The sequence below is a fragment of the Triturus cristatus genome, chromosome 3_2 (genome assembly GCF_964204655.1).
Source record: "Triturus cristatus chromosome 3_2, aTriCri1.1, whole genome shotgun sequence".
Taxonomy (NCBI): Eukaryota; Metazoa; Chordata; class Amphibia; order Caudata; family Salamandridae; genus Triturus; species Triturus cristatus.
In genome coordinates this window covers 615,900,935-615,926,436 of record NC_140584.1, presented here as the reverse complement: position 1 = coordinate 615,926,436, position 25,502 = coordinate 615,900,935, and the positions used below count along the sequence as shown (strand labels likewise).

The 25,502-nt window shown below is 46.1% G+C and overlaps 1 protein-coding gene across 2 annotated transcripts in view; it reads left to right on the top strand.

Moving 5' to 3' along the window:
* The first annotated feature begins 13,920 nt into the window (after positions 1-13,920).
* The window catches only part of LOC146857829 (protein phosphatase 1 regulatory subunit 12A-like), a 600,392-nt gene continuing 588,810 nt past the window's right edge, over positions 13,921-25,502 (top strand). The window contains exon 1 of one of the 2 annotated variants that reach the window (XM_085648504.1): positions 13,921-14,672. In XM_085648504.1, the coding sequence (XP_085504630.1) occupies positions 14,403-14,672 (270 nt within the window). In that variant the 5' untranslated portion in view covers positions 13,921-14,402. The remainder of the gene's footprint in view (positions 14,673-25,502) is intronic. The other variant, XM_085648505.1, reaches the window with a different exon arrangement.

Here is a 25,502-nt window from a genome sequence, read left to right as displayed (position 1 = left end):
TCTCATGGTCCATTGGCTGCATCTCATTGCAAACGTCTTAGATATATTGGTACTAAGACCAAGGTCCTTCATGAAACCTAAGAAACAGTCAAGGACCCGTTGTAGAGCAATTTGGGTTCTTGCCATTAAAACTGCGCTGTCCGCATAAAGAAGAGTTGGGATGGGACGACCAGCAACTTGAGGGAAATCTTGTGCACTTCTGACTAATGTATCACCCAGTCCTTTAATATACAAGTTAAAAAGGAAAGGGGCCAGCACACAACCCTGCCTGACCCCCCTCCTGACGGCAAAAACAGCAGTGCGCTCACCCCCTACTCCAAAGTGCACACTGGCTGATGCACCGTTATACAGGTTTCTTTAAAAAAACAATAATGTTTGGGTCCACCCTCAAGGCCTCGAGGACCTCCCATAATCTATCATGCCTAACTGAATCCAATGCCGCGGTTAGGTCCACGAAGACCAGGAACAGTCTACCTTTTTTTGCCCTTGTGTACTTCCCAGTTAGCATGGCCAAGTTTAAACACTGCTCCGTTGTGCCCAGCCCCTCGCAGAAACCATATTGTAAATCTGATAAAACCTGTGTTTCTTCTGCCCAGTCTTGTAAGCGCTCCAGAATCACCCGCCCTACCACTTTAACCATAAAGTCAAGTAAGGAGATTGGTCTGTAGCAACCTGTGTTTTGGCGACCCCCTTTTTAGGTCTCGGCTAGCGAAGGCTGCGCTTGCGCAGTCTCGCTCGCGAGATTTAATGACTTGGAGAAGAGGGGCTCGAACCCGCCTCTCTTCTCTCCTCTTCTCCATTGGCTGGTCTCTGAAATACTGGTCAGCCATTGGAGAAGAGGTTTGTCTCTCCAAACAAGCCCCGTCCTTTTCGGATTCGGGGGTGTGTTTTTTCAATTATTTCTCTTTTTTGTACTCCCTGCCCCTTTCACACGTGGTGGGCGTGTTTGTTTTTTTGTTTTTTACATCCGAAGGTTCGGCCACTTCGTGCGCGGCGGGACTGGGAACTGAGCATTTTTTTTATCCTCGGCAGACAGGAGTCTGCAAAGGTACAGAGCGGTGGCTGTACTCCCTCTGTCTCACCTCTGTGACTACGCACTGGAACAGCCCTAACATCAAATACTAATTGTTATGGCTGTAAAGTGGGGCTTCCCTTGTCGAGGTGTCGCGGCACCCCGGCACGCATTTTTGTCCTTACGTGTCCCCATGCTAGCGCCTACTAGTGTCAAGTAACAGACTGCCTGTCAATGTCAATGCCCGCATTGTAGGCTAACTCCTCTGTGACTTGTAAATTATGGATCGGCGCTGCACAGAGGCCTTGCTCGCCCTCGCAGTGCAGTGTGCTGAAAGTGAGGGCACGGACGGTGTACGGTTACACTTCCCGTGTAACCGGTTCCTCCTCATTTGTTGAGATGTCTCAGCAGGGTGGAACAGAGACTGAGCTGCCAGCAGCCGAGAGCTCACTTCAGTGACGTGAAAGTGGCTTCACTTCAGGCGAGCTCTGCGCACTCGCGAGCTCACCCTTTGATTCGTGACACATCCCGAGCAAGAGCCCTGCTGTGCCAGGAGCCTTATCTCCTGAAGAGGTCGGGGAGGGGCAGGGGTGCAGCCCGTGATGTCAGCTGGTGTCAGCAGGGGGAGGGCCGAGCAGGGAGTCCGTGGCTGCAACTAGGGGTCTGCTGAACCAGTCCGAGGAGGCACGCTGCTTTTATTTTACTTCACTTTCCAGATGTATGTGTATGGGTTTGAAGGAATGGAAGTGGACGCCGTCCGGACACGTGTAAAGAGGTAAGCGTGAGATGCCAATGTTGTGGGAGATAAGAGGGTGGTCGCGCTGTTATGACTGTGTCACACAGGCGTGGAGTGAGCAAAGTTTTAAAGCGCCGCTGGAGAACTGCAGAGCACTCACCGCCGATGGGCACTTCCACCATTCCCATTGTGCAGTGTCTGGAGCTACTTACTAACATCGCGCCGTGAAGCTTATCTTCTAGGCGTGTTTTCGAGTGGTGTTATTAGTCTAGAATGCACCGATCACGCGGACTTGCTTAGGGGCTCTAAATCATTTAGCGCACGCCCGTTCTGTAACATGTGAAGGACACAGCAGTTGTGTGAAGACATTCTGCGCTCCCGCATGAGTGTTTTGTTTACTCTTCTGTTTAACACCCGCAGTGAAATACCTCGGCGAAGTGTGCATTACAACATATTTGCATTCAGGGTAAGATTCCTCCCGAGACCGTAGGCACTTGCAGGCAGGTGTGACTTGCTCAGGAGGCCCCGGGAATAAGTAGACTTTTTTATCCTCGGCAGACAGGAGTCTGCAAAGGTACAGAGCGGTGGCTGTACTCCCTATCTCTCACCTCCGTGACTGCGCACCGGAACGGCCCTAACATCAACTACTAATTGTATTGTATTAAGTGCACATAATGTAAATAGGTCAGTGGGGCTACTGCGTGTGTGTGTGTGTGTAGGTGGCTCTGTGGGTGGCTCTATTTGTGTGTGGGTTGCTCTATGTGAGTGGCTCTGTGTGAGTGGCTCTGTGTGTGTGGGTGGCTTTGTGTGTGTGGCTCTGTGTGTGGGTGCAAATGCAATAGGTCTCGCATTTGAGAGTGATTAAGCTATTGACATTGTAAATAACAATGCCGTTTCTTTAAATGTTTTTTTAAAAAAACATAAACAAAAATAATGTCCTGAGCAATGCCAATAGCTCTAACTTTAACAATGCCAAGACCATTGCATTGTAAATGCTTGTTTAAAACTGGGGACAATTATTGACTTCCCCCAGGTCTTGGGAAGTCGGGTTTGGCAGCTGGCATTTATGACTTGCGTTATAATCGGCCCCCAAACAGTGGTGTTGGATTTAAACAGGTCCACGGGGATGCCATCTGGACCCGGGGCTTTGCCAGCCTGGCTTAGTGCTAGTGCTCTATTTACTTCCTCTAAAGTAAATTTCAAATCAACATTAACATGGTTGCTCACTGCACTAACACTGGTTGAGGGAGAGGAATTATCTGGTCCATTGTATACCTGTGAGAAGTGCCTGATCCAGTCCTCTTCCGAGATAGCAATTACTATTGAGGGGCAATCTCTAGGCGTTAAAAACGGTGCCCTTACTGCCTTCCAGAATGCTGCACTGTCTCTCAACATAGCTGCTGAGTGGTGGGATTCCCATGCTTCTTCTCTCAAGACGCTCTTTCTTTCCTTGTTAACCTGCCTATATTCTAATCTAGCCTTCCTGTCATTATTCAAAATTCTTGGCTGCCTGTGCAATTCAAGCTTCAAGTTGGAGTACGCTCGTGTACACCTTGTATTGAACCAGCCAGTATCTTTAGCTTTGTTACGTCGTTTGGCTGACAATAATTTCCTGAGCTCATTAGCTATCTCAATATAAGATGCTAGAATCCTATTGTGAGGAGCCAATTCCCTTAGGCAAGTATTAATGGCAGATTTACAGTTAATCACTAAGCGTTTTGTCATTGCCATGGGGTCCACCATCGACCATTTTAGGGTATAACAGTTAGTCATGTCAAGTTCAATTTCACCAATACCCTGTGAGGTATTCTTGCTTCTTTTCAGATTGTTTAGTGGTAAGTTAACCATTAAGCAGAAGGGGTAGTGATCGCTCAGGCAATTATCACCAACCTCAAAAGAAAGTAATCTAGATGCATAGTTGCATGAGACTAAAATATAATCTATTGTAGAGGCCAAACCCCTTCCATTAAAAGTGTATGGCATTGGTGCAGGTGACGAAACAAGCTCATTCACAAAACCCAATTCGGTGCAAGTGAGGAATTCGTTAAACAGCTACCCCACCACTGTATGACAAAAATGGGAGTTACTAAGACGTTCTTCATACATGAGGCCACATATTCTGTTAGTCTCAGAGGGACACAATGCACAATTTAAATCTTCCATCATGATTATCATAACATCTGATAAGCTTGTATTACGAATCAAGTTCAGGTCACCACCCAAGTTTCTCAGCACCTGATTGAGTTCTTCTTGAGCTGTGTTGTTATAAAAGTGGACTAGAACTACACATTGGTTACCCCTAAGAAACAGTTTAACTATCTGGTAAAATCTGTCCCCCAGGGAGACCTCTATTTTGTTAGTTGCCAGCTTATTAGATATGTACGTACAAAGACCTCCCTTAAGTCTACCCCCTAAACCCTTCACAGCATTAGTATCAAAGGTTTTAAAGCTATTAATATGGAATTGTTCACTAGGCCAGGTTTCCTGTAAACAAAGTATGTCACAGCTCTGGATATAATTAAACCATACTGGGTTAGTTATCTTTGACCGTAGTCCTGAGATGTTCTATGAAATATCTTTTGTAGAAGGCACATCATTATTATGGGGGGGGGTGGATAGGGCAAGCCCATAACGATTTAGATTGTCTATAAGAGCTGCTGTTGGTGGTTGTACATGAAAGCTCTCTGGAGCGGACAAAGGAGCCTCTTTCTCTTTGATGATTTCCCTCGCTCGTGCATCCTTTTCCTGCCGTGGCAAGTTTGTATCCCTCTCCAGGTCAGGCTGTTCCATGTTACTCTTCTGTGCTATAGTCCCCAGACCGCTGCTCCCTAATGACCCATCCTCCCAAATTGAGTGTGGGGCCTGTCGAGTCAGTCAATCAATCTCTTCTAAGGTGCTGAAAACATCAAATTGGTTATTAGTCAGGACGGCATACCTTTGTTGTATCGCCCCAAAGAAATTCTCTTCCTCCAAGCGATGATGTATGGACCTAGAGGCTTGATAAAAGAATCCCAGGGGTAGGATATTTATCCCCTTGTTGGTAACAGACCTGGTGCCAGCCCTTTCTAATATAGTTTGACTCATTTCAGGGTAACTAAATGTTAACACAATACAGTCACCTGGCCTAGACTTGTTAGAACTCCCAATCCATCCAATTCTCCTGGCCATCTTAAATCCAGTAAACAGTTTGATATTAAGACCCGTCCTAGCACCTAAGAAGTGAAGCGACTTATTTCTTAATGTGGACCAGTGCTCTTCCTCATCTGATGATAGAAAAGGGACATTTGCCAGGACGACTGTATATGGTGTGGCTTGCGGGGGAAGCTTTAAATTCCTTGTTTCCGATATCTTTCTATGGGCCACGTTTGGGTGTCTTGGGATGTTTGAAGGCTTGCCCCTAATGCCTGGAGTTTGAGCTCCCTCCCTAGGGTGATCCGCTTAGAATCCTTCACCTGCTGGTTTTTCCCCGCCGGAATACTCTGAGATGTAAGTATTGACTCCACTTGATTTTGCGATGACTGTAGTACACTTGCACCCATCAAGTCAGATCTTGCGGGTCATTTATACTTCTCACATTTGAGTGTGCCTGGTTCTGTAGAGGTCTACCATCCGTGCAGTGATCCTTAGGTTGGCTAGCTGGTGGGACCTCTTTCATCATCATCATCAATTTACTTTATTCGGTCACCATCAAAGTATGCAAAAGATAAAACACAGAGATATATAGAATTATAATAATATTAACCCCTTGCGTGCTCATGACGAGCTGGACTCGTCATGGCACACAGTGCTCGTGTGCTCATGACGAGTCCAGCTCGTCATGAAACATCGCATTGGAAATCCCTCTGGTGCAGGCACCAGAGGGATTCCCTTTTGCTAAAAGAGCCTCGGGAGCTGGGGAAGAGCTTCCCCAGCTCCCGAGGCCCCCCCTCTGGTTTCCCTGAAATGACGATCGGCGCGCACGTCGCGCTGAAGTCATTTCAGTGAAACCGAAACTGAAATGAGCCAAGAGGCTCATTTCAGTTTCCCTTTCTACGTGCTCAGGGGTGGAAAGCCCACTAGACACCAGGGATTTTGTGATAATTTATTCATTAGGGGTGGGGCTGCCCAAAACGGGCATGCCGATGCCCCCACCCCCGAAGGAACACAATCATCTTTCTGCCCCCCCAGAGGGGTAGATGTGGGCAGTTGCCCCCAATCTGCCCCCCCCGGGGGGGGTAGAAATCCCACTAGACACCAGGGATTTTATGTTAATGTATTCATTAGGGGTGGGGGCTGCCCAATACGGGCATGCTGATGCCCCCACCCCCCAAAGGCACACAATTAGTCTTTCTGCCCCCCCTGGGGGGGGGGGGGCAGAAAGCCCACTAAACGCCAGGGATTGTATGATAATTTATTTATTAGGGGTGGGGGCTGCCCAAAACGGGCATGCCGATGCCCCCACCCCCCTCAGGCACACAATTAGTCTTTCTGCCCCCCCTGGGGGGCAGATGGGGCAGTAGCCCCCTAAACACCAGGGATTTTGTTTTTGCCCCATTTTTTGGGGGGGATGGGAGCTGCCCGAAACGGGCACGGCAATGCCCCCACCCCCCACCACCATTAAAGCCTTTCTGCCCCCCTGGGTGGTAGATGAGGGGCAGCAGCCCTCAATCTGCCCCCCCCAGGGGGGTAGAAAGCCCACTAGACACCAGGGATTTTCTTATGGGCAAATTGTTATTAGGGTGGGTACATTGGCATGCCCGTTTTTGGCAACCCCCACCCTAATTAAAATTTGCCCAAAAAACTCCCTGGCGTCTAGTGGACTTTTAGCCCCCCCCTGGGGGGCAGATGGGGGCATTAGCCCCCAATCTGCCCCGCCGGTGGGGGGCATAATGCCCTCTTGATGCCAGGGGTTTTTTGTGGCAAATTTGAATTAGAATGAGGCAGCCCAAATTGGGCATGCCCATGCCCCCACCCCCGCAAAAATTACAGCCTTCCTGCCCCCAATGGGGGGTAGATGGGGCAGTAGCCCCCAATCTGCCCCCCGGGGGGGCAAAAAGCCCACTAGACGCCAGGGATTTTTTTGGGGCAAATTTTTATTAGGGTGGGGGCATTGGCATGCCCGTTTTTGGCAACCCCCACCCTAATTAAAATTTGCCCAAAAAAATCCCTGGCATCTAGTAGGCTTTCTGCTCCCCCTGGGGGGCAAAAAGCCCATTAGTCGGGGATTTTTTTAGGCAAATGTGTTAGAATGGGGGCTGCCCAAAACAGGCATGCCCATGCCCCCACCCCCTCCCCCACAAAAATGACAGCCCAAAACGTATTGAGGCGACATCAACATTGCCTATCATAAAATGTTTTGGGCCCGTTGCCTGTCGCGGGTACTTGGGCCTCCCACACAAGTGAGGCACCATTTTTATTGGGAGACCTGGGGGGGAACGCTGGGTGGTGGGAAATTTGTGTGAGCTCGGTGATGCCACAACTTTCCCACACAAAAATGTTTGAAAGAAGTGATTTTTTCAGCTAAAATTGAGGTTTGCAGGGGATTCTGGGTAAGGAAACGTTGGGGGATCCACAGAAGCCATACCTCCCTGGAAGCCCCCGGGTGTCTAGTTTTCAGAAATGTGTGGGTTTGGTAGGTTTCCCTAGATGGCCGCCGAGCTCGGGCCAAAAACCCAGGTGACACCCTTTGCAAAACCAGGTGTTTTGGGCCCTTGCCTGTCGCGGGCACTAGGCCAACCCACACGTGAGGTACCATTGTTCTCGTAAGACTTTGTGGAACGCGGGGTGGGTAGAAATTTGTGGATCCACGCAGATTCCAGAACTGTCCACCACAGAAATGTGGGGAAAATGTGTTTTTTTTGGACAATTTGTAAGGTTTGCAAGGGATTCTGGGTAACAGACCCTGGTGGGAGGCAGTCAAATCACCCCATCCTGGATTCCCCAGGGTGTCTAGTTATCAAAAATGTATAGGTTTGCTAGGTTTCCCTAGGTGCCGGCAGAGCTAGTGTTCACATACTACAGCTAGGCACTGTGCCAAAAAAGGGTCATTTTTCACTGCGAAATTGAGGTGTGACCACGTTGCGTTTTGCGCAGTTTTCTGTCGCGGGCACTAGGATAACCCACACAAGTGAGGTACCATTTTTCTCGTAAGACTTTGGGGAACGCGGGGTGGGTAGAAATTAGTGGATCCACGCAGATTCCAGAACTTTCCACCACAGAAGTGTGGGGAAAATGTGTTTTTTTTGACAATTTTTTAGGTTTACAAGGGATTCTGGGTAACAGACCCTGGTGGGAGGCAGTCAAGTCACCCCATTCTGGATTCCCCTGGGTGTCTAGTTTTCAAAAATGTATAGGTTTGCTAGGTTTCCCTAGGTGCCGGCAGAGCTAGGGTTAAAAAACTACAGCTAGGCACTTTGCCAAAAAAGGGTAATTTTTCACTGCGAAATTGAGGTGTGACCACGTTGCGTTTTGCGCCGTTTCCTGTCGCGGGCACTAGGCCGACCCGCACAAGTGAGGTACCATTTTTCTCGTAAGACTTTGGGGAACGCAGGGTGGGTGGAAATTTGTGGATCCACGCGGATTCCAGAACTTTCCACCACAGAAATGTGGGGAAAATGTGGGTTTTTTGACACTTTTTAGGTTTGCAAGGGATTCTGGGTAACAAAACATGATGGGAGGCAGTCAAGTCTCCCCATCCTGGATTCCCCTGGGTGTCTAGTTTTAAAAAATGTATAGGTTTGCTAGGTTTCCCTAGGTGCCGGCAGAGTTAAGGTTCAAAAACTACAGCTAGGCACTTTGCCAAAAAAGGGTCATTTTTCCCTGCGAAATTGAGGTGTGACCACGTTGCGTTTTGCACCGTTTCCTGTCGCGGGCACTAGGCCGACCCACACAAGTAAGGTACCATTTTTCATGGAAGACTTTGAGGAATGCGGGGTGCGTGGAAATTTGTGGATCCACGCAGATTCCAAAACTTTCCACCACAGAAATGTTGGGAAAATGTGGTTTTATTTGACAATTTTTTCAGTTTGCAAGGGATTTTGGGTAACAGAAACTGGTGGGAGGCAGCTAAGTCACCCCATCCTGGATTCCCCTGGGTGTCTAGTTTTCAAAAATGTATAGGTTTGGTAGGTTTTTCCTAGGTGCTGGCAGAGCTAGGGTTCAAAAAGTACAGCTAAGCACTTCGCAAAAAAAGGGTAAATTTTCATTGTGAAAATGTGTTGTGTTCACGTTGGGTTTTGAGCCATTTACTGTCGTGGGCACTATGCCTACCCACCCAAGTGAGGCACCATTTTTATCAGGAGACTTAGGGTTATTCAGATTTGTAAAGCAACTGTTATTACCTATTGATTTTTGATGCATTTCTGCCTTCCAAATGAAAGACATTGTATAAAAAAGAAGTCATTTTGAAAAATGACCGATAATTCTCATGCTAGTATGAGTATTCACAATTTCAAAAATGTGCAAATATGTACTGTTTCCAAACTCTATAATTTGTTCCCATTTCAGAAATATATAGGTGTCTTTCATACCGATTTTTCCATGTATACATTTTCCCACAATAATTGCTATATACCCGGAACATAATACAAAACCATTGCAAATTGCTGCTCAGTTTTTTACTCTGGGTGCGTCGGGTTCTTGGTGAACCTACAAGTCCTATATATCCCCACAACCAGAAAGGTCCAGCGGATGTAACGGTATATTGCTTTCAAAGAGCTGTCATAATTAGAAGTTACAGGTGAAAACGGTGACACAAAAGGCTGTTTTTTTTTTAACTAATTTTCAATTTTTCCTATATTTAACTGTTAGTTTCTATAAAGAAACCTTGATGGATCTACACAAATGACCCCTTGCTGAATTCAGAATTTTATCTACTTTTCTAAAATGTATAGCTTTCCAGGATCCATTATTGCTTTCACACCCATTTCTACCATTAACTGGAAGGATGTTGAAAGCACAAAAAATAGCAAAAATAGGCTATGTCCCAGAAAAATGCCAAAACTGTGTAAAAAAATGTTGGTTTTCTAACAAAAGTCTGTCACTTCATAAAAGCTGGAAAAGTGGTGATTTCAGCCCCACAAATCCATTTTTGATACCATTTGCAGAGAAAACCCCAGACGCTTTCATTTGCAGCCCGTTTTTCCCATAAAAAACAAAATGTTTCTGTATTTTTGCTAATTTCTGGGACCCCTCCATGGGAATCCACAAACCCTAGGTACCTTTACAATCCCCATGATGTTAGAAGAAAAGGACGCAAATTTGGCGTGGATACCTTATATGGTCAAAAAGTTACAGGGGCCTAGGCGCGCACTACCCCAAATAGCCAAAAAAAGGCTTAGCTCATGGGGGGGGAAAAGGCCTAGCAGCGGAGGGGTTAAACCATTTTGAGCACAAGTACAAATGACATCCCGAAGCAGGTTAAAAAACAACATATAAAAATGTATTCGACCTAGTCAAGCTAAAAGAGGGAGTGCTATACAGTCTTCCAGACATTTAGGGTACTGGACCATATGTACCGACTTAATGTTTTAAGATACATGTACAACATAAGAAGGGAAAAAGTTAACGAGTGACTTCATTATTGTAATAAAAAGTGTTTGCGAATCAGCCAAAAGGAAAATAAAAAACGACTAAGAGCAAAAACTATTGGCCCTGATGTATCTGATTTTTAAATCCTGAACGCAATCTGGTGTTGTCTAGCTCCCAGATTGAGACATAAACGTCTAATCCATTTCCTGCGCAACTGCCGATACTTTATACCATAAAACAAGACATGTTCTTCAGTTTCGTAAACTTCACGGCAGGCAGGGCAAAAATCTAAAACCAGGCCAGTCGCCTCTTTCCCCGGAAATTTCAGTAGCAAGTTACCATATCTAAACCTACAAAACCATCTCTTGGCAAGAGGGATGGGACCTCTTTCATTCTACATACACATGGAGTGAAGCGAACTGGTGGAATCGAGGTTACAGTGCTCTCAAGGTTAGTTTGCCTCCCTTCAATTTGCCTAAGTAGTAACTTTAATGGGTTCAAAAGACCCACAAAGTGGCTTCCATCCTTTTCCAGAGCTCCTTCTGCTCGTGGTCCACAGATGAGCTTGTGTTTCCTGAGGCATTCGGGGTAGTATTATGCTCCTGGTTGGTTTCCCTCTCCGCCATTATAGACTTACCACCCGAGCCTTCAAAGTATGACTTTGTTTGTTAAGACCCAGCCGCCTTCTCTTCTTAGGTAGGGGAGCAGGATTACTGCCTTCTTTTGATTTAGCTTTCTGACCTCTGGTGATCACTGTCAGACTTTGCGTTATATTATTAGACTCCTTGGCCACAGAAGAGTCATTATTATCCAAATCAATCGCCATAGATTGCAATGGGTCGATTACAGATGTATTTGGGGTCCTGAATGCTACTTGCTACTGGGGTAGGTTTTGCGGAGTGGGCATGGGAAAATTGTGGCTCCAGTGAGACCCTGCGCTCAGTAAGCTGTATTTCATGAATTAATGCTAACTCAGCCCTGATTAAAAAAGCATCTAGAGTCCCTGCCACTCCCTGCCCAGTAAGAAATTTACGTCTGCTCATATTTGAGATACCCTCTGGCAAGCTAATGGACAATTCCCTTAAACCTTCTTAGTGTTTAACAATTATATAAACTCTTACTTTGAGATGTCAATGGTATGGCCCAGCCCGGCCTCCTCCGATCTCTGACGGGGCGCGCGTCCCGCGCTGCAGGAGCTGCGGGATGAATTTACGCGCCTCCGGGTGCGGGAAGCAGCGACGGCGCCACCTGGCGCTAAGGATGCTGGGGCTTGCAGTCCCCCTGCACTCCCCCTCCTCTCTGGTGCCGGTGGTGAGGGCTGGCGTTGGCAGCCCCCATGCTGCGGGAGCCACGGGATGAATTTACATGCCTCCGGGCGCGGGAAACAATAACGGTGTCTCCTGGCGCTAAGGATGCTGGGGCTTGCAGTCCCCCTGCACTCCCCCTCCTCTCTGGTGCCGGTGGTGAGGGCTGGTGCTGGCAGCCCCCGCGCTGCGGGAGCCGCGAGCAGAATTTACACACCTCCGGGCGCGGAAAAGCAGCGACGGGGCCTCCTGGTGCTAAGGATGCTGGGGCTTGCAGTCCCCCTGCACTCACCCTCCTCTATGGTGCCGGTGGTGAGTACTGGCGTTGGCGGCCCCCGCGCTACGGGAGCCGCGAGATGAATTTACGCGCCTCCGGGCACGGGATAGCAGCGACGGCGCCTCCTGGCGCTAAGGATGCTGGGGCTTGTAGTCCCCCTGCACTTCACCTCCTCTCTGGTGCCGGTGGCAAGTGCTGGCGTTAGTGGCCCCCACGCTGCGGGAGCCGTGGGAGCCGCTGGATGAATTTACACGCCTCTGGGCGTGAGAAAGCAGCGACGGCGCCTCCTGGCGCTATGGATGCTGGGGCTTGCAGTCCCCCTGCACTCCCCTTCCTCTCTGGTGCCGGTGGCGAGTGCTGGTGTTGGCCTGCAGTAGCTGTTTCTGCCAAGGAAAGGACAAGGACTTTGCTGTGTACTGTGTCTCCCCCTGCTTGAGGAAAATCTCCAAGGGCTTGAGCAGAGCTTGCCTCCTGTTCTGAAGTCTCAGGGACACAAAGACTTCATCCCCAGCTCCCCTGAACTTCCATGCTGGAAATTCTGACCTGCCAAGAGGTGCCTGTGACTGTGTTGGGTCTCTGGAGGTTATTCCTGCTGTTGGGAGCTGGAAAAGCAACGCAACTACAAGAAAAATTGATGCACCGCTCTTCTTGCTGCTGTATTCTTGACGGATGCAGTACTGGTGTGCGAGAAGAATCTCCATGCATCGCCGCGCCGCTGCCGAAACTGACGCAGTGCCTGTCACCGCTGCAAGAACCGACGCATCAAGGGATCACGGCTGAAGAAACCAACGTAGCGCCGCATCTATCGCTGACACATCCCGGATTTCAATGCATTTTACCTGTGCGGCAAGTTTTCACGATGCATCACCCGCGGACCAGAACCATCTCGGAATTGATGTATCACTTCCCCCTACAGACCGGATTTAACTCATCTCTTCTCCTGCGTGCAGCACAACTATTGCATCGCCATTCCCATGATCTCAGGAACTGACGCATCTCTTTGTTTTTTGACGCTTTCATCTCTGCAGCTGTTTGGGCTTGTGAATTTCGTCGCAACAACAGGTAGTTTGAGAGAAATTACGCATCCATAGTTTTCTATGAGCCAAATTGTTTGAAACCTTTTTAAAGTCATATTCTTATTACATGTATGTTGGATTGTCGTCGTTTTGGTCTTGTTGAGTTTAGATAAAGATACTTTATTTGTCTAAACTGGTGTGGTGTCCATTTGTGGTGTTATCACTGTATTACTGTGTGTTTTGAGTACAAATACTTTACACATTGCTTTTGGGATAAGTCTGTCTGTTCGTGCCAAGCTACCCAGGGGGTGAGCAGGGGTTATCTAACGTGTGTATCCCCCTCAACCTGACTAGAAGCAAGGGTCCCTATTTGAACAAAGGTACCTACCTCTGCCAACTAGAGACCCCCATTTCTAACACAAGGATGCAGCTTCTGCATCCAGTGTCCAAATAGTGCCTAAACATTAGGCATCCTGCCCCTCACAGCAAGAGAGTTGTCTCGTTTATTGACATCCAATATTGCAAATAAATTGTGTGCTTGTAAACACATTATGAAAGAGCAATTGCTAAACAAATATCTGATTACGCTGAGACAAATTCAAAAGGGTCTAGTGTATTTTAGAATATGTCATTTGCCATTGACTGTCCTAGAAAATAGAACTCGGCGTTCTACATCCTGCCAAGTCTACTGTCCTAAATGCATGAAAATGCAACATTTCATTTAGTATTACATTTTTTTATCCCCAATAAGTAATTTCGACTCGGGCTCTGAAGATCACGCCCCTTACAAATACCCCTCACCCTCCACCCCATTCCAAAGTCTGGGTCTAGTTGCGCCCCTGATAAAGTGCTTTTTGGAAAACGTTAATCTCTGGTATTTTATGTGTTAAATAAATAACATGTTTTTAGTGACGATTCTTGAAAAATTTAGTCTGTAATGAAGTCTCACGACTACTAACAGTCTTTTCCTGTCAAAACAATCTTTTGGAACTAAACTCGCCAATGCCATTTCCCTGGAGTCTTCAAACATGTAGGCTGCTACTGAGTGAAAGCATAGCGGGCTCCTTGGTCTTCGCGTCCTACGAGTTGTCCCACTGAAGGTCCTAGGAGTTGGTTCGCTTTCCTGTTGATTGGGGCAGCAGTAGCAGCTTTATACTCCGGACAGAAGTGCGTGAAATCCCTATATTTACTGTGTGCGCAGCCACCGAGTCTCCAGTTCCGGGACTAAGACAAGGGAGGCCGTGGGACTGACCGGTAGTATGGCAGAGCGCCACCGGCTCCTCCCGCGGCACTCCGGGCCCTCTCCTCTAGATCCGGATCCTCCCTCGGGACTCTAGGCCCTCCCCTCCGCCCCATCTCCTGGTCCACCCTTCGACTCCATGCCCTCCCCTGCCTTTCTCCTCCCACGGCCTTCCTACCTACCTTCTCCCGACCCTCCCTTGGCACTCCTCCAGTCCTCCTCTCTTGGCCCTCCTCAGCCTGCCTCCTGCCCAGTCCCCCCTCCCTCCGCCGGCCGCCCCCGCTCACCGGGCCCGGCCGCAGTGTGAAGATGGCGGCGGCGGACGATCGGTCCCGCTCGGATGCGGCGAAGCTAAAGCGCCGGGAGCAGCTGAGCCGCTGGCGGGCCTCGGAGGAGACGGGCGGGGGCCCGGCCGGGGGCTCCGCGGGCAGGGCGGCCAGAACCCGTGTGCGCTTTGCTCAAGGCGCTGTCTTTATGGCCGCTTGCTCGGCCGGTGACCGGGCCGAGGTGAAGGAACTACTGGCGGCCGGAGCCCCTATTAACGGCACAAATGTGGACGGACTGACAGCGCTTCACCAGGTGAGGGAGTAACTGGGACCACGCTGTCCAAAGCAACAAGTGGGCAGGAGAGAGAACACACTAGGACAGACTGGGAAAGCAAGGGAAGTAGAGAGATTGATTCACCAGTAGATGAAAGAAGCAGAAAAGGGGGCAAGTGCAACAACTATGGCTGAAATAACAAGTGTGACTGGGGCTATAACTAGAAGCTGGGAGGTAGGGGGCGTAAGAAGTTGGGTGGGAATAGAACTGCACTAGAGTGTAAACTTAAGATAACCAGGAAGCTGATGCGGCAGGTGGTACTGTGCAATCGGGGAGCAACAGGTGGCAGACAGGGTCTGTACAACAGTTGGAAATGGTGGTGACTGGAGAGATGGGGGCACACCGAGGGATGAAATAGTGGGGCATCATGGTAGCTATTAGGTTCGGTAAAGAGGAAGCACAGCAACAGATTGGGCCTCCGGAGTTAAATTTGCTTGGCTTGCGATTGGGGGGAATTAACGGATTCCGTGATGATAGCAGCGAGGAAGAGTAACGAATAGGATTGCCACTGAGGCGGGAAGAAAGCATTATTAGGGAGCAGGAAACCGGGACACCAGGATGGAGCAGGAAGGGTGGCTGGGGAGAACCAGTATTTGGGCATTGGGGGTGGGGCGGAAGGAATCCGTACACCTTAAGAAGGGGTAAGCTGAATGGTGTTATGAGGCAATGCAACCAGTGTGGCTACTGTGGCAAAAATAAAAGCAGGAACATGGGGCAAGTAGGAAGTCAAAACGGGCGTGCGGGCTGTAGTGTGATTGCGGCACAGAGAGGACTAATTGAAGGGAGTGGGAGAGCAAAAGGATTGATGTGAACACCGATAACAAGAAGGGGTTTGTGACAGCTTGGCATTGGGTTAGTGTGGCCGGGAGGGTGACTGGGGTGCAAGACGAATGAAATACCAACTAAAGGGATTATGGAAAGAAGGTCTGACAGGTGGTGAAACAAAGTGTAAAAAAGATAGGTAATGGAAGAAACTGGGCATTGACAGCATAGTGGTACGGCTGGCATTGGGTTTTAGAAATGGCTTGCTATAACTGAACAAACGTATTAAAAATGATACCCTTCTGCCAATAAGTGATATAAACTCTACAGGTGGCATACTGCTAGTGCCAGCTCTGCATATAGCGTTGGCAGTTGTATCATCCATGGGATCATACACATCCCCTCCTTCATCCAGACCGTACTGCAAATGATGACTTCTGAACACCGTTGGTGTTGCTGATGATGCATTTGTAGAAAACGGTTGTATGTTTTGGTACTAACTGCTAGCCCCTTGGCGCATGTTGTGGGTTATGTTGCTGGTTTCAGGACCTTGGCTCTCAGGTGAACGGGCGGAAATGGTTGACTTCAATATCCTTGCTTCTCATGCTGAATCCTCCCACTGCAGGTCTGTTGCAAGCCCTTGGCTAACATGGCTTATGCTTAAGGGTTCATTTCGGATTCCTTGACATTTGTTCCTTTTATTGGGTTTCTGCTATCCTGAGATTCAGATGGTGGTAAGTAGTAGAAAATGTTTATTTCGGAATTTACACTCCATAAATGTAAATGTACAGATATTTATATAGCGCAAATCACCAACCGGTCTCTAAGCGCTTGCTTAGGGAACCCGTCCTGGTATTCCCTTGTGAGATAACCCAGCAGGGCATCCACAAGGTGAAAGCCAGGCATCCCGCCGCGAGGGGCCATTGTGGAGATTAAGCAAGCTATTGCCCAGAGTCGCAGAGTGTGAACCCATGAATCGAGTATGCACTGGAGCGAGAATTATCGAGTCCATGGACAATTTATGGACTCAAGACCCAGCCGAGCCAGGAATTGAACCCTGGTCCCGGGCTGACCTCTGCTTCCAGGTCTGCCTACTCTAACCAGTGAGCCACACTTCTCATAAGTCATACAGATATATCATTTCATATTTAAATACAGTTATACTTAAGTTAAAACATTACAATCTGATTTTGTTTGAAGTAGAGTACATGTGTAAAGGTAGCAATAAACAAAACTGTTATCAGGCTTCACCCTTCCTCCAACGACTGGTCTACTGAAGATGAATAGTAAACGTTTCTTAGTTGGACATGCTCAAAAGTATTAGCACATACCTTAAAGCAGATTTACCATTACATAGTTCGCGTCATAAACTAGTTGCAATAATGTTTCCCTTTACACATATAATAAGGTGCTTGCTGGAGCTATACATTGAAGTAACTATAACTACTATGTGCATTCTGTGTAAATCTGATAAAGTCCATTAGAAACAGCACACCATGTGCAAACTTCACTGCTATGCAATCCTGTGCTTGCTTCCAAGAAGCAAATCATAGGAGAATTAATAGGTATATAAGTTATGCACTGACAAATTTATAAAATACATTACAGTTCTATTAAAAACAAATCTTACATATGGGGAAAAGGTTTTGTCTAAGGTTAGCAACATTTTTTGATAGGCTATGAGAGTCGTTCTTTCCTTAGATGATCTTGAGGAGGAAGCGGCTATGTTTAGTGTGCCACATTTTGTTCCTCAAACGCCCATAGCATTTAGGTTTAAAGTCTTAGGCCTTTTTTTCCCTTGCAAAGTCAACTGCAAAAAAATATTTTCTTAGGATGACCACCGTATAGAGATGTGTCACCCTTCAGCACTCTTAGGGCCTCGATGTGTCTCCTGATGCTGAGGTGATTACAAAGTGAATCCATCCATTTATGTCTGTAATTGTTATAAGCAAGACAGAAAAAGAAGACCTGGCTTATGCTTTCTTTTGCTAGCAAATAACAAACTGGGCAGGTGTTAGTAAGAGCGGAACACCTGCCGGGGTTCCACACAGAGGTAAAAGATTCTGGTTCAAGCATACCATATCAAAATTTGAAACACAACGTTTTTGTTGATTTGTTGTTGGGGGATGTCTAAGAATCCTTCATATGAGGAGCCATCTTTAATTAGCAAGAATTGGTTTGTCAGACTCCCAGGGGTAGACTTTGGTGGAGGCTAGCTTGAATGAACTCTCAGTATCAAGACTTGTGGTGTGTTTTTCCAGATTGTTTTGGGCATATGGGCTCCCGGGTACTTACTTCAGGTGCCTTAGTTCAGGTGAATGAGTTTGTTCTTTACCACCTTAGTCAAAATGCGGGGTCCTGTAGTATAGATCTTTTAGTTTAGATTTTGAGTAGTGTGGTGGGCTCAGCTGGTGGATGTTGTTGATTCAAATGGTGGCTTCTCTTGCTGACTCATTGTCCCTTGGATTAAATGTTGGAGGGCCATAGTTTCCTTATATAGGTTCAGTGATTTGCTGGTGAGCTGGGTTAGATTTAAGTGATGGTATGCTGAGATGGGCTCAAGGGAAATTGTTGATGTCCTGTGTTTAATCTGTAGGAGCCATTGGTAATCTGAACCATTTTCACAGCAGATCCAGCTAGACTCTGCCCAGGAGGCAGGCTTCTTATGTATATTTTAGTTTATGGCTCTCATGTGGCTGACACACTGTTTGGGGAAGGGTTGCCTTTGGCAGCTGGTATGGTATTAGCTTTTAGAGTCCGGCATCAATCACATTCTTTCGCATCACTTGCTTTCCCACGCATCAGAGATGCGAAATCTCAGCGGCTTCAAATGATGAGATTAAAATTGAGGGGGATAATCCAGACCCTGGCTACTGCTGTAAGGCAATAAACAGGCTAGTCAGAGATTAGGTAGTGAAATGTATGGATGTGATATTGCGGCTTTGTACCTGTAAATGATGACAGTATTCGTTAAATGGGTCATTTGTGCGTAGTAGATTTGATATTTGTTAATGTAGGCAAGTACTGCAGGTCAGAGTTAGAATGTTCGTGGACTGATATTTAATGGTGAACATTGATTTGTCAAAGTCTTGAAACGAAGAGGCACCAGTTGGAATTAAGAGTAAATATTTTTATATTGATCCTCCACACAATTTAGAAAAATAATAAGCATTGTTGAGCACTTTACTTATCAGTCCACATTGGGAATCCTGCAGGAGTTTTCTGAAGAGAAATACCAGGTAGGACAAAAGCAAACAGAAGTACAGTGTAAATCTAGAAGGTTGAAAATAGGCCTGAGCAATAACTAATGGTCACCAAAACTGCAGTTCAGAATGAAGTTTGTACTTCAAGACCATTCACCTAGAATTTGGGGCTTAGTGAATTTGACAGTGCATAATTATATTGGAGGACCTCTGTGGAGACATCATTCATTCCACGCTGAACCTAAAGTCTATAAATGCCAAAATGATGATGAGCAATGCGCCATGTGTACAGCACTTCACTGAATCCTACTTTGCTATCTAATGTGGCAGAAGGATTAAGGACCTGAGTGTAGGTTCCTCCAATCCTGTTAGCTGACATGCATAAGGGAACATTCAGAGATCTGGGAGCAGTGTGCGTCACTAGTAACATGGCCCCTTAGGCCACAGCAGGGAGGAGGTACTCTCAACACTTAGTTCAGTGTGTTACAGGCAGCTAATCTTGGCCAATGATGGTATCTGAAGATACCAAGTTGCCAGTTGCCCTGCCAGCCTGAACTGGGATCGAGGTGCCTTATAGCCTGCCCTAGGTGTTGCAAGTGTTGGGTTATGTATATGGTTCACAGTGGTTTGCACTAGGATCAAATGATCTCTTCTGGCCTATCCGAGGTTCAGTGTCTTTGTGGGCTCTGTTTGTGGTAAAGGGAGGTCACTGGTGAATGAATACTATTCAAGGAGGCCCTAGTCAGCAGTATGCAAATCAGAAAGTCTAGGCTGTAAATATTTCAAAGGCGACACCGATTGGCTGTACTCGGTTTATGGTCATCTGACAGTTTAAGGTCTGTGGTATCCTTAAATAAAGTCAGACTGTCACTGGGGTCTCTGTGGGTTCAGTAAAAGGAGAGATTCTGGTGGCGGCTATCAAGTGCATTTTGGCTTTTGTCAGCTTGCACTTGGTGCTGCAGAATGCTACCAGGTCAAGGAGGTGTCTGATGTGCTATAAATGAGTCAGGAGGCCCGTGCCACAGTATGTACAAATGTCTGGCCATATGTATTTCAAAGATCATGTTGCACTAGGTTTGAGGCTGCCATGTTCCAACATCCACTCCAGCTTTAGGGGAGTCTGCTTGACGTATTAAGTTCCAGAAATCTTTGGTTTCATTAAGTGAGGATGTGGGTTATATGCTAAGGAGACTTCCCAGATGGACTGAATATGATTGTGGCACTCGGCATGCGCTGTATACTGTTATGGGATGTTTTTGACAGGCTGTTTAAACCTAGGAGGTTTCTCAGGTCTGGATATTTGATGGCTTAAGGAAATCATTGAGATCTGTACTTTGGATAGGAATTCTTTCATGGCTTTCTACTTTAAGACGGTCCTTACCAGGATATATCTGCATTGGAGCCCCTGCCTATATTATGTGCACAAGTGTCTCAAACAGGATGCAGGATTTTCAAGAATAGCTTTGAGGGCTGTTGATGGTTCAAGATTTTTTGGTGAGCTGTGCACAATTCTCTAATTTGGTGTGCTAGGTCTTTTTGAATGTTAGGTATTTCAAGTCTACATTGAGAGTTTAGGACCATTTCATTTTATGGACACAATATTTATTCAATGCTGATGTGAGAGATGTGGATTTCAACCTTTTGAAACCAACAGTGAAGGGTGCCCAATGCGAGAGCCTACACCACCGTATTTTGCTAAAAAAAAAAATCATTTGCCAATACATATTGCTTCTTCTGAACTTTTGAGTTTATCGTGGAATGTAGATTACACGCTGTTGTTCTAAGGCAGACATGTAATTAACATCTATACGAATTAAAGAGATCGTTGAAGTCCCAGTGGGCTAAGAATGAGTTTCAAATTACATTTCATTTGTGAGACTTGAAGACCACATCTATGTACATAGTAACTTAAAAGGTAAACGGAGAAGGTTGTTCCTTGAGATTTGCAAAAAACTATGAATGTGTACCTTTCCAGGGGCACAGTTCATCTAAGAGGGTCATTTGCCCTAGGTCTATCAAGAACTGGTTTGTGTTCTCATCCTTCTGCCACCCTGTTTCCAGTTTTGTCCATACCAAGATACAGGGAAGGTCATCTTTTAGGGAAATTATCAAATCTAGGAAGAGATGGGGTGTCCATTTATAAGTTTGGACACATGAATATCTACATCACAAATCAGAAGTCCAAGGGTCAACTGCTGTCATGTAAAATTGAGTTTACTTTCTTTCTTACTGAAGTATCGACGTAAAATAATTGTTTTTTTCATACCATTATGATGATGTGTCCATGTAAACTAGGTCTCTCGTTTTAGGATACTACATAACCCGTTTTAGAATAAGTGGAAAGTGTGTTTGCAGGTATTTCCTCTTTGTTAATGCATTGATACTATGCCATGTGGCTAGAAAGAGTTAGTCAAGATTATTTAGTTGTTATATTTGCTGCTAACATTTGTGTAGTGGATATTTTTGTGGATTTCATTATGACCTTGAACCTTCAGGATATTTCATGGTGCTATGACTGAGAAGGTATTGGCCATGGTGCTATGATTGACAAGCTATTAGCGTCTGTAGGCTTTGCTCAGCCATCAGTCCTGAACAATCGTAGCATCCCCCAGCATATGTAATAGGGATCAATTTTCATAGCTCACAGACGACTGAACTTACCCTTAGGGTTCTGGTGAGCACACCTAAGTATTTCCCGCCCGCCGGTCGATGGAGCACGCAGCAGGTTGCACCTAGAGATGGGCGAGAAATCGAAGACGCCTGTCCTAGCATACCTGTCCTAGGGGCGACCACTACATGCCTTCCATAGGATGAGGCTGTGCACACTCACCCTAGTTGTCATTCTGCTCCAATTCCTTAAATATGGGAGTTAGGGACCATGTATTTATTTTCATCAGTGGCGACCCAGGTACTCAGAGGGTTCGTTTAGTGGAGAAAAGGGAGAATTGAGGGGCTCGTGTGACCTAGAAAGTTTAGGGCTCCCAATGAGCCTCTTGACATTTGGGGAGGGTCTCGTGGTGTGTATTGGGTCAGACAGTCTGACAGGGTGCACTAGTTGGTGTGTGTGTGTGGGGGGGGGGTGGGGGCTTCTCTAGTTTTGCAGCATGAGAAGAGTTTTCCGCGCGAGCCTTGGGGTCTGGTCTGTATGCAGTTTAGGATTCTTTGCTCGGATGTCTACGGTCCTCACCGTCTCTGGCAGGCTGCACTCGCTTTAGGGCGTCTGTGATGGGCTGTATATGTTTCAGGGTGCCACTGCAAGGTTTGTATGAAGGTTGTATATGATTCATGTAGGTTAAGCCAGCATGATACTCTGAGGTGTCTAAGAGCTATTTATGACTCAAGGGTCTTTATAATCGTTAATTCGCACTCTTCTATCACACCGTCAGCCTTGGAGGGCAGCACACGAAGCAGCGTGTCGTCGTCGCTTGGCGCTGCTAGTTCGGAGCGTCGCTGAGTGTATGCAGATTAAGTGTATTTTCGGCGGTTGTTTATGATTGCCTTGTCTCTGAGGACGTTTGTGCGGTGCATTCAGTTCATGCTTGGTGACTGCATACGGCTTACAGGGGCCTCTTATGGCTCTATATGGTCTGCAGGTGTTGGTTGCCTTCACAGTTATGAAAGCACAACGTGTGGAGGTGAGTCTGAAATCCTGACTGGGAACACACACGGCATCCAATGATCCGATTCCTTTTAAGGCCATTTAATCATGTCAAACCTTAAACCTGACTGAGAGAGGCGGGAGACGTGAGAGGGAAACGGAGAAAGGGTGGAAGAAACGGAGACTGTTGTAGAAGCAGCCGAGGGCAAGAGACTGCACGCTGGTCAAAGAAAAGGGCTGTTAATGAGGGGAACGACGAAGCGGCTCGTGTCAATGAGGGAGATGCTACAAGAGGGGGGAGAGAGACTGCGTGGGAGAAAAAAGGAGAGCGGAAAAAGTTTTGCCTTAACCTTTAAAAATTCTGTCAGGGAGTCACTATTTTAGCATTTGGGTTTATGAGATGCAGAAATCGATGCGGTAGCGCAAATTTAGCATGTTATTCCCCATCGCATAGGAATACACGTGGTATTCCTCACGTAGTATCGCACCTCGGAAATATCATTTGTGTAAACAAGAACGGACCATCATCTGATGTTCCCATGTAAAGCAATACATGGCTTACAATCCCGTGCATGCATGGACGCATTAAGGGACTGCTCATATGACTGCTAAATGAATGAATTCCAGACTGAACCGTGAAAAGTCAAACTGCAATAAAAAATGATTATACAATGCTTTTCGCATAAAGTTTCCCATCTGTCGTAGGCTGTCTTGGAGTAACAAGATGTTTACTATCCTACCATAGTCGGGCGTCTGCATTATGTAAAAGAGGCGTGATTCAGGAGTGTTCTGCCTACAGTCTTGTTCCGATAGTCTGTACTTGAGGCACGTGTGCGACTTGGAAGACGGGATATTGGTTTTGAATAGCTTAAGAATAAGCTGAGTTTGGCGGTCATAGCCATAACAAACGAGAGAATAAAACCGGCATTGACCAAGCCAATAGGTATTGAACGTGTCAAGGTATAGAAACACAGACCTCCACAAATAGTCTTTACATCTACTAATGCTGCTTAGCACATTAAAGTCAGTCAGGGCTTTGCCAGTGCAGAGAAAAAAAGCAGCAAAAAGTATTGTTTTTTTTGGTATAGTTTTCATGCACGAGAATAACTGAAAGTTACAAAAGTGTAATGGTTGAAAGTCATTTGCGTATGCATAATGGTCCCAGACCGTTCCAGTCCATACAGCAATAGCATGACGTGAGAGAGAAGTACTTCTCTGGGCGAACTCAAAGCTCAGCCTGTGAATGTTTCAAAAAAAGGCTAAGAATAGATCGTGCAGACAACTACTTTGTGAAGCCAAACCTAAAAACGCAAAGAGTAAGTAAGTGCTGGTCATTGTTACACACACATTCTGCTATAATAATACCCAAAGAGAATGAGGCTGCTTTGGAAAAACACAGCTGGTAAAGATTTCGTGTTTGGTAGATTCTTTGATCGTCCCCATCACTATAATGTACTGTAGTTAAAAAGGCAGATGCTATTGCACATTCCAGAGGTCCAGACTTCTGTGCATATTTCATGTTCAGTACCTGCTTAGAGACAAATCACCTGGATTTAGGAAGAACTTGAAAATGCACCATTTCAACCTTAGCGCAAACACCACTACAGCCAAGCAGCGCCTTAGAGTGACACGACAATCAGGTATTCGCCCAGTCCATCATTTCAAAATGGTGATCAACTGCTTGGTAGTCTTCCTAATTCCTTCTAGGCTATCGCAGTGCAGTATGAGCCACTGTATGGGATAACTTTATAAAGCCAGGGAGTTTGAAGATGTGTTGAATGAATGGGTAGACTATTTCCATTCCAGTGGAATTTTCGCTCTGTTTATGGGTGGAATGCAACTGTTTCTAAATTGGGTCTGCCACAACAAGAATCATTTATTTTTAGAATGTGTTAATTAATCAAAGTCCCTTAGTAAGCCGCCACAACCCCGCGCCCTTGGGGATGCTAGAGGAACAAGGGTTATTCTTGTTATTCTTGTGTTGTATATAGGTGGAATAATAAGGTGCATTCTTCCGCCTATTTTATTACAGCCTGGGTCTCCAGGAATTGTGCAGAAATTAGTTCATTGCCCTTTGGGTTTAGAGTTATTATGCCACTTGAGAATCATTTGTACTTGCTTTCCAAAATTAATCAGCACATAGTGTACCTGATCTGTCGGTACAGTTCTTGCATATCCATCTTTGTGCTAACAACCTGAAAAAAGTCATTTGGTTGAGGAAGGGCGCCGTGAAATATCCCATTGTTCGTTAGGTGAGAGTAAAATTCTACATGGAGAAACTCCCAGTTTTGTACTCTTTTAAATGAAGTGCATCTCTAAGATCTGTAATCCCTTGTGGGGTGTACTGTACCATTCTACATAGGATACAACCAAAGCGGTATCTTATTTGGTTAAAAGGTATGATACAGTTCACCTCAGCCACCTCAGATGGGAATAATAGATTCAGGCTAGATCGTCCACGTTGTGAACTATGATCCAGCGATAACTGAGTGAGAGTAGGAGGAAAGAGGTTCTGTGATAGGCCTACAAAACTATGACCTCATTTATCAGCTCACATTTGGAAGATGGGCAACTGGTTGGGCTTTTGAAAAACTTTATTGGTTCCGTTTTTTTTTTTTTACTGATCTCAAAGCTCGGTTGCTTTATGATAGCTTCAGCAGTTTTCAAATATTGGAGTAGTTCAAATGATTAAGATCAGGCATAGCATTTCTGGACTATGACTTGCGCTACCTGCTAACATCACTGCAATGTTATTGTGAGTCTTAAAACATTTGCACAGACGTAAAGGCTTGTAAAAAAAAATGGCATTAGAAAATGTATGTGTGCATTCGATGTCCCAAGCTATGGTAAATCTAAAATATTGGGAAGTAGGGAAATGTGAGGCGAAAGTAACATCTAAGGATATTGTAAAAATACGTTTTTTCTTTAGCTTATCATCAGCATAATATCTAGCACAATTGATTTTAAGGATTATCGGAGCTTCATCTCTATAACAACTGTTTGTTGTTTCTCCTTAACCAGAAACGAGACAGACAAAAAGAGCACAAAGTCATTCCCTGCAGCTCCAGAATCTAGAAGAGGTCTTGCTTTAATTGTTTTCAGTGTGTTCCAGAAAATGCGACAGGAAGAAAAAGATTATTTGTATTTTGTTGATGGGATAATACAGAAGGGCCGAACACTAATTATACTCCCCGTTTGCCCATTTACAGCCGAGTGTTTACGTTGCCGGAGCTAGAAGCACCTGAA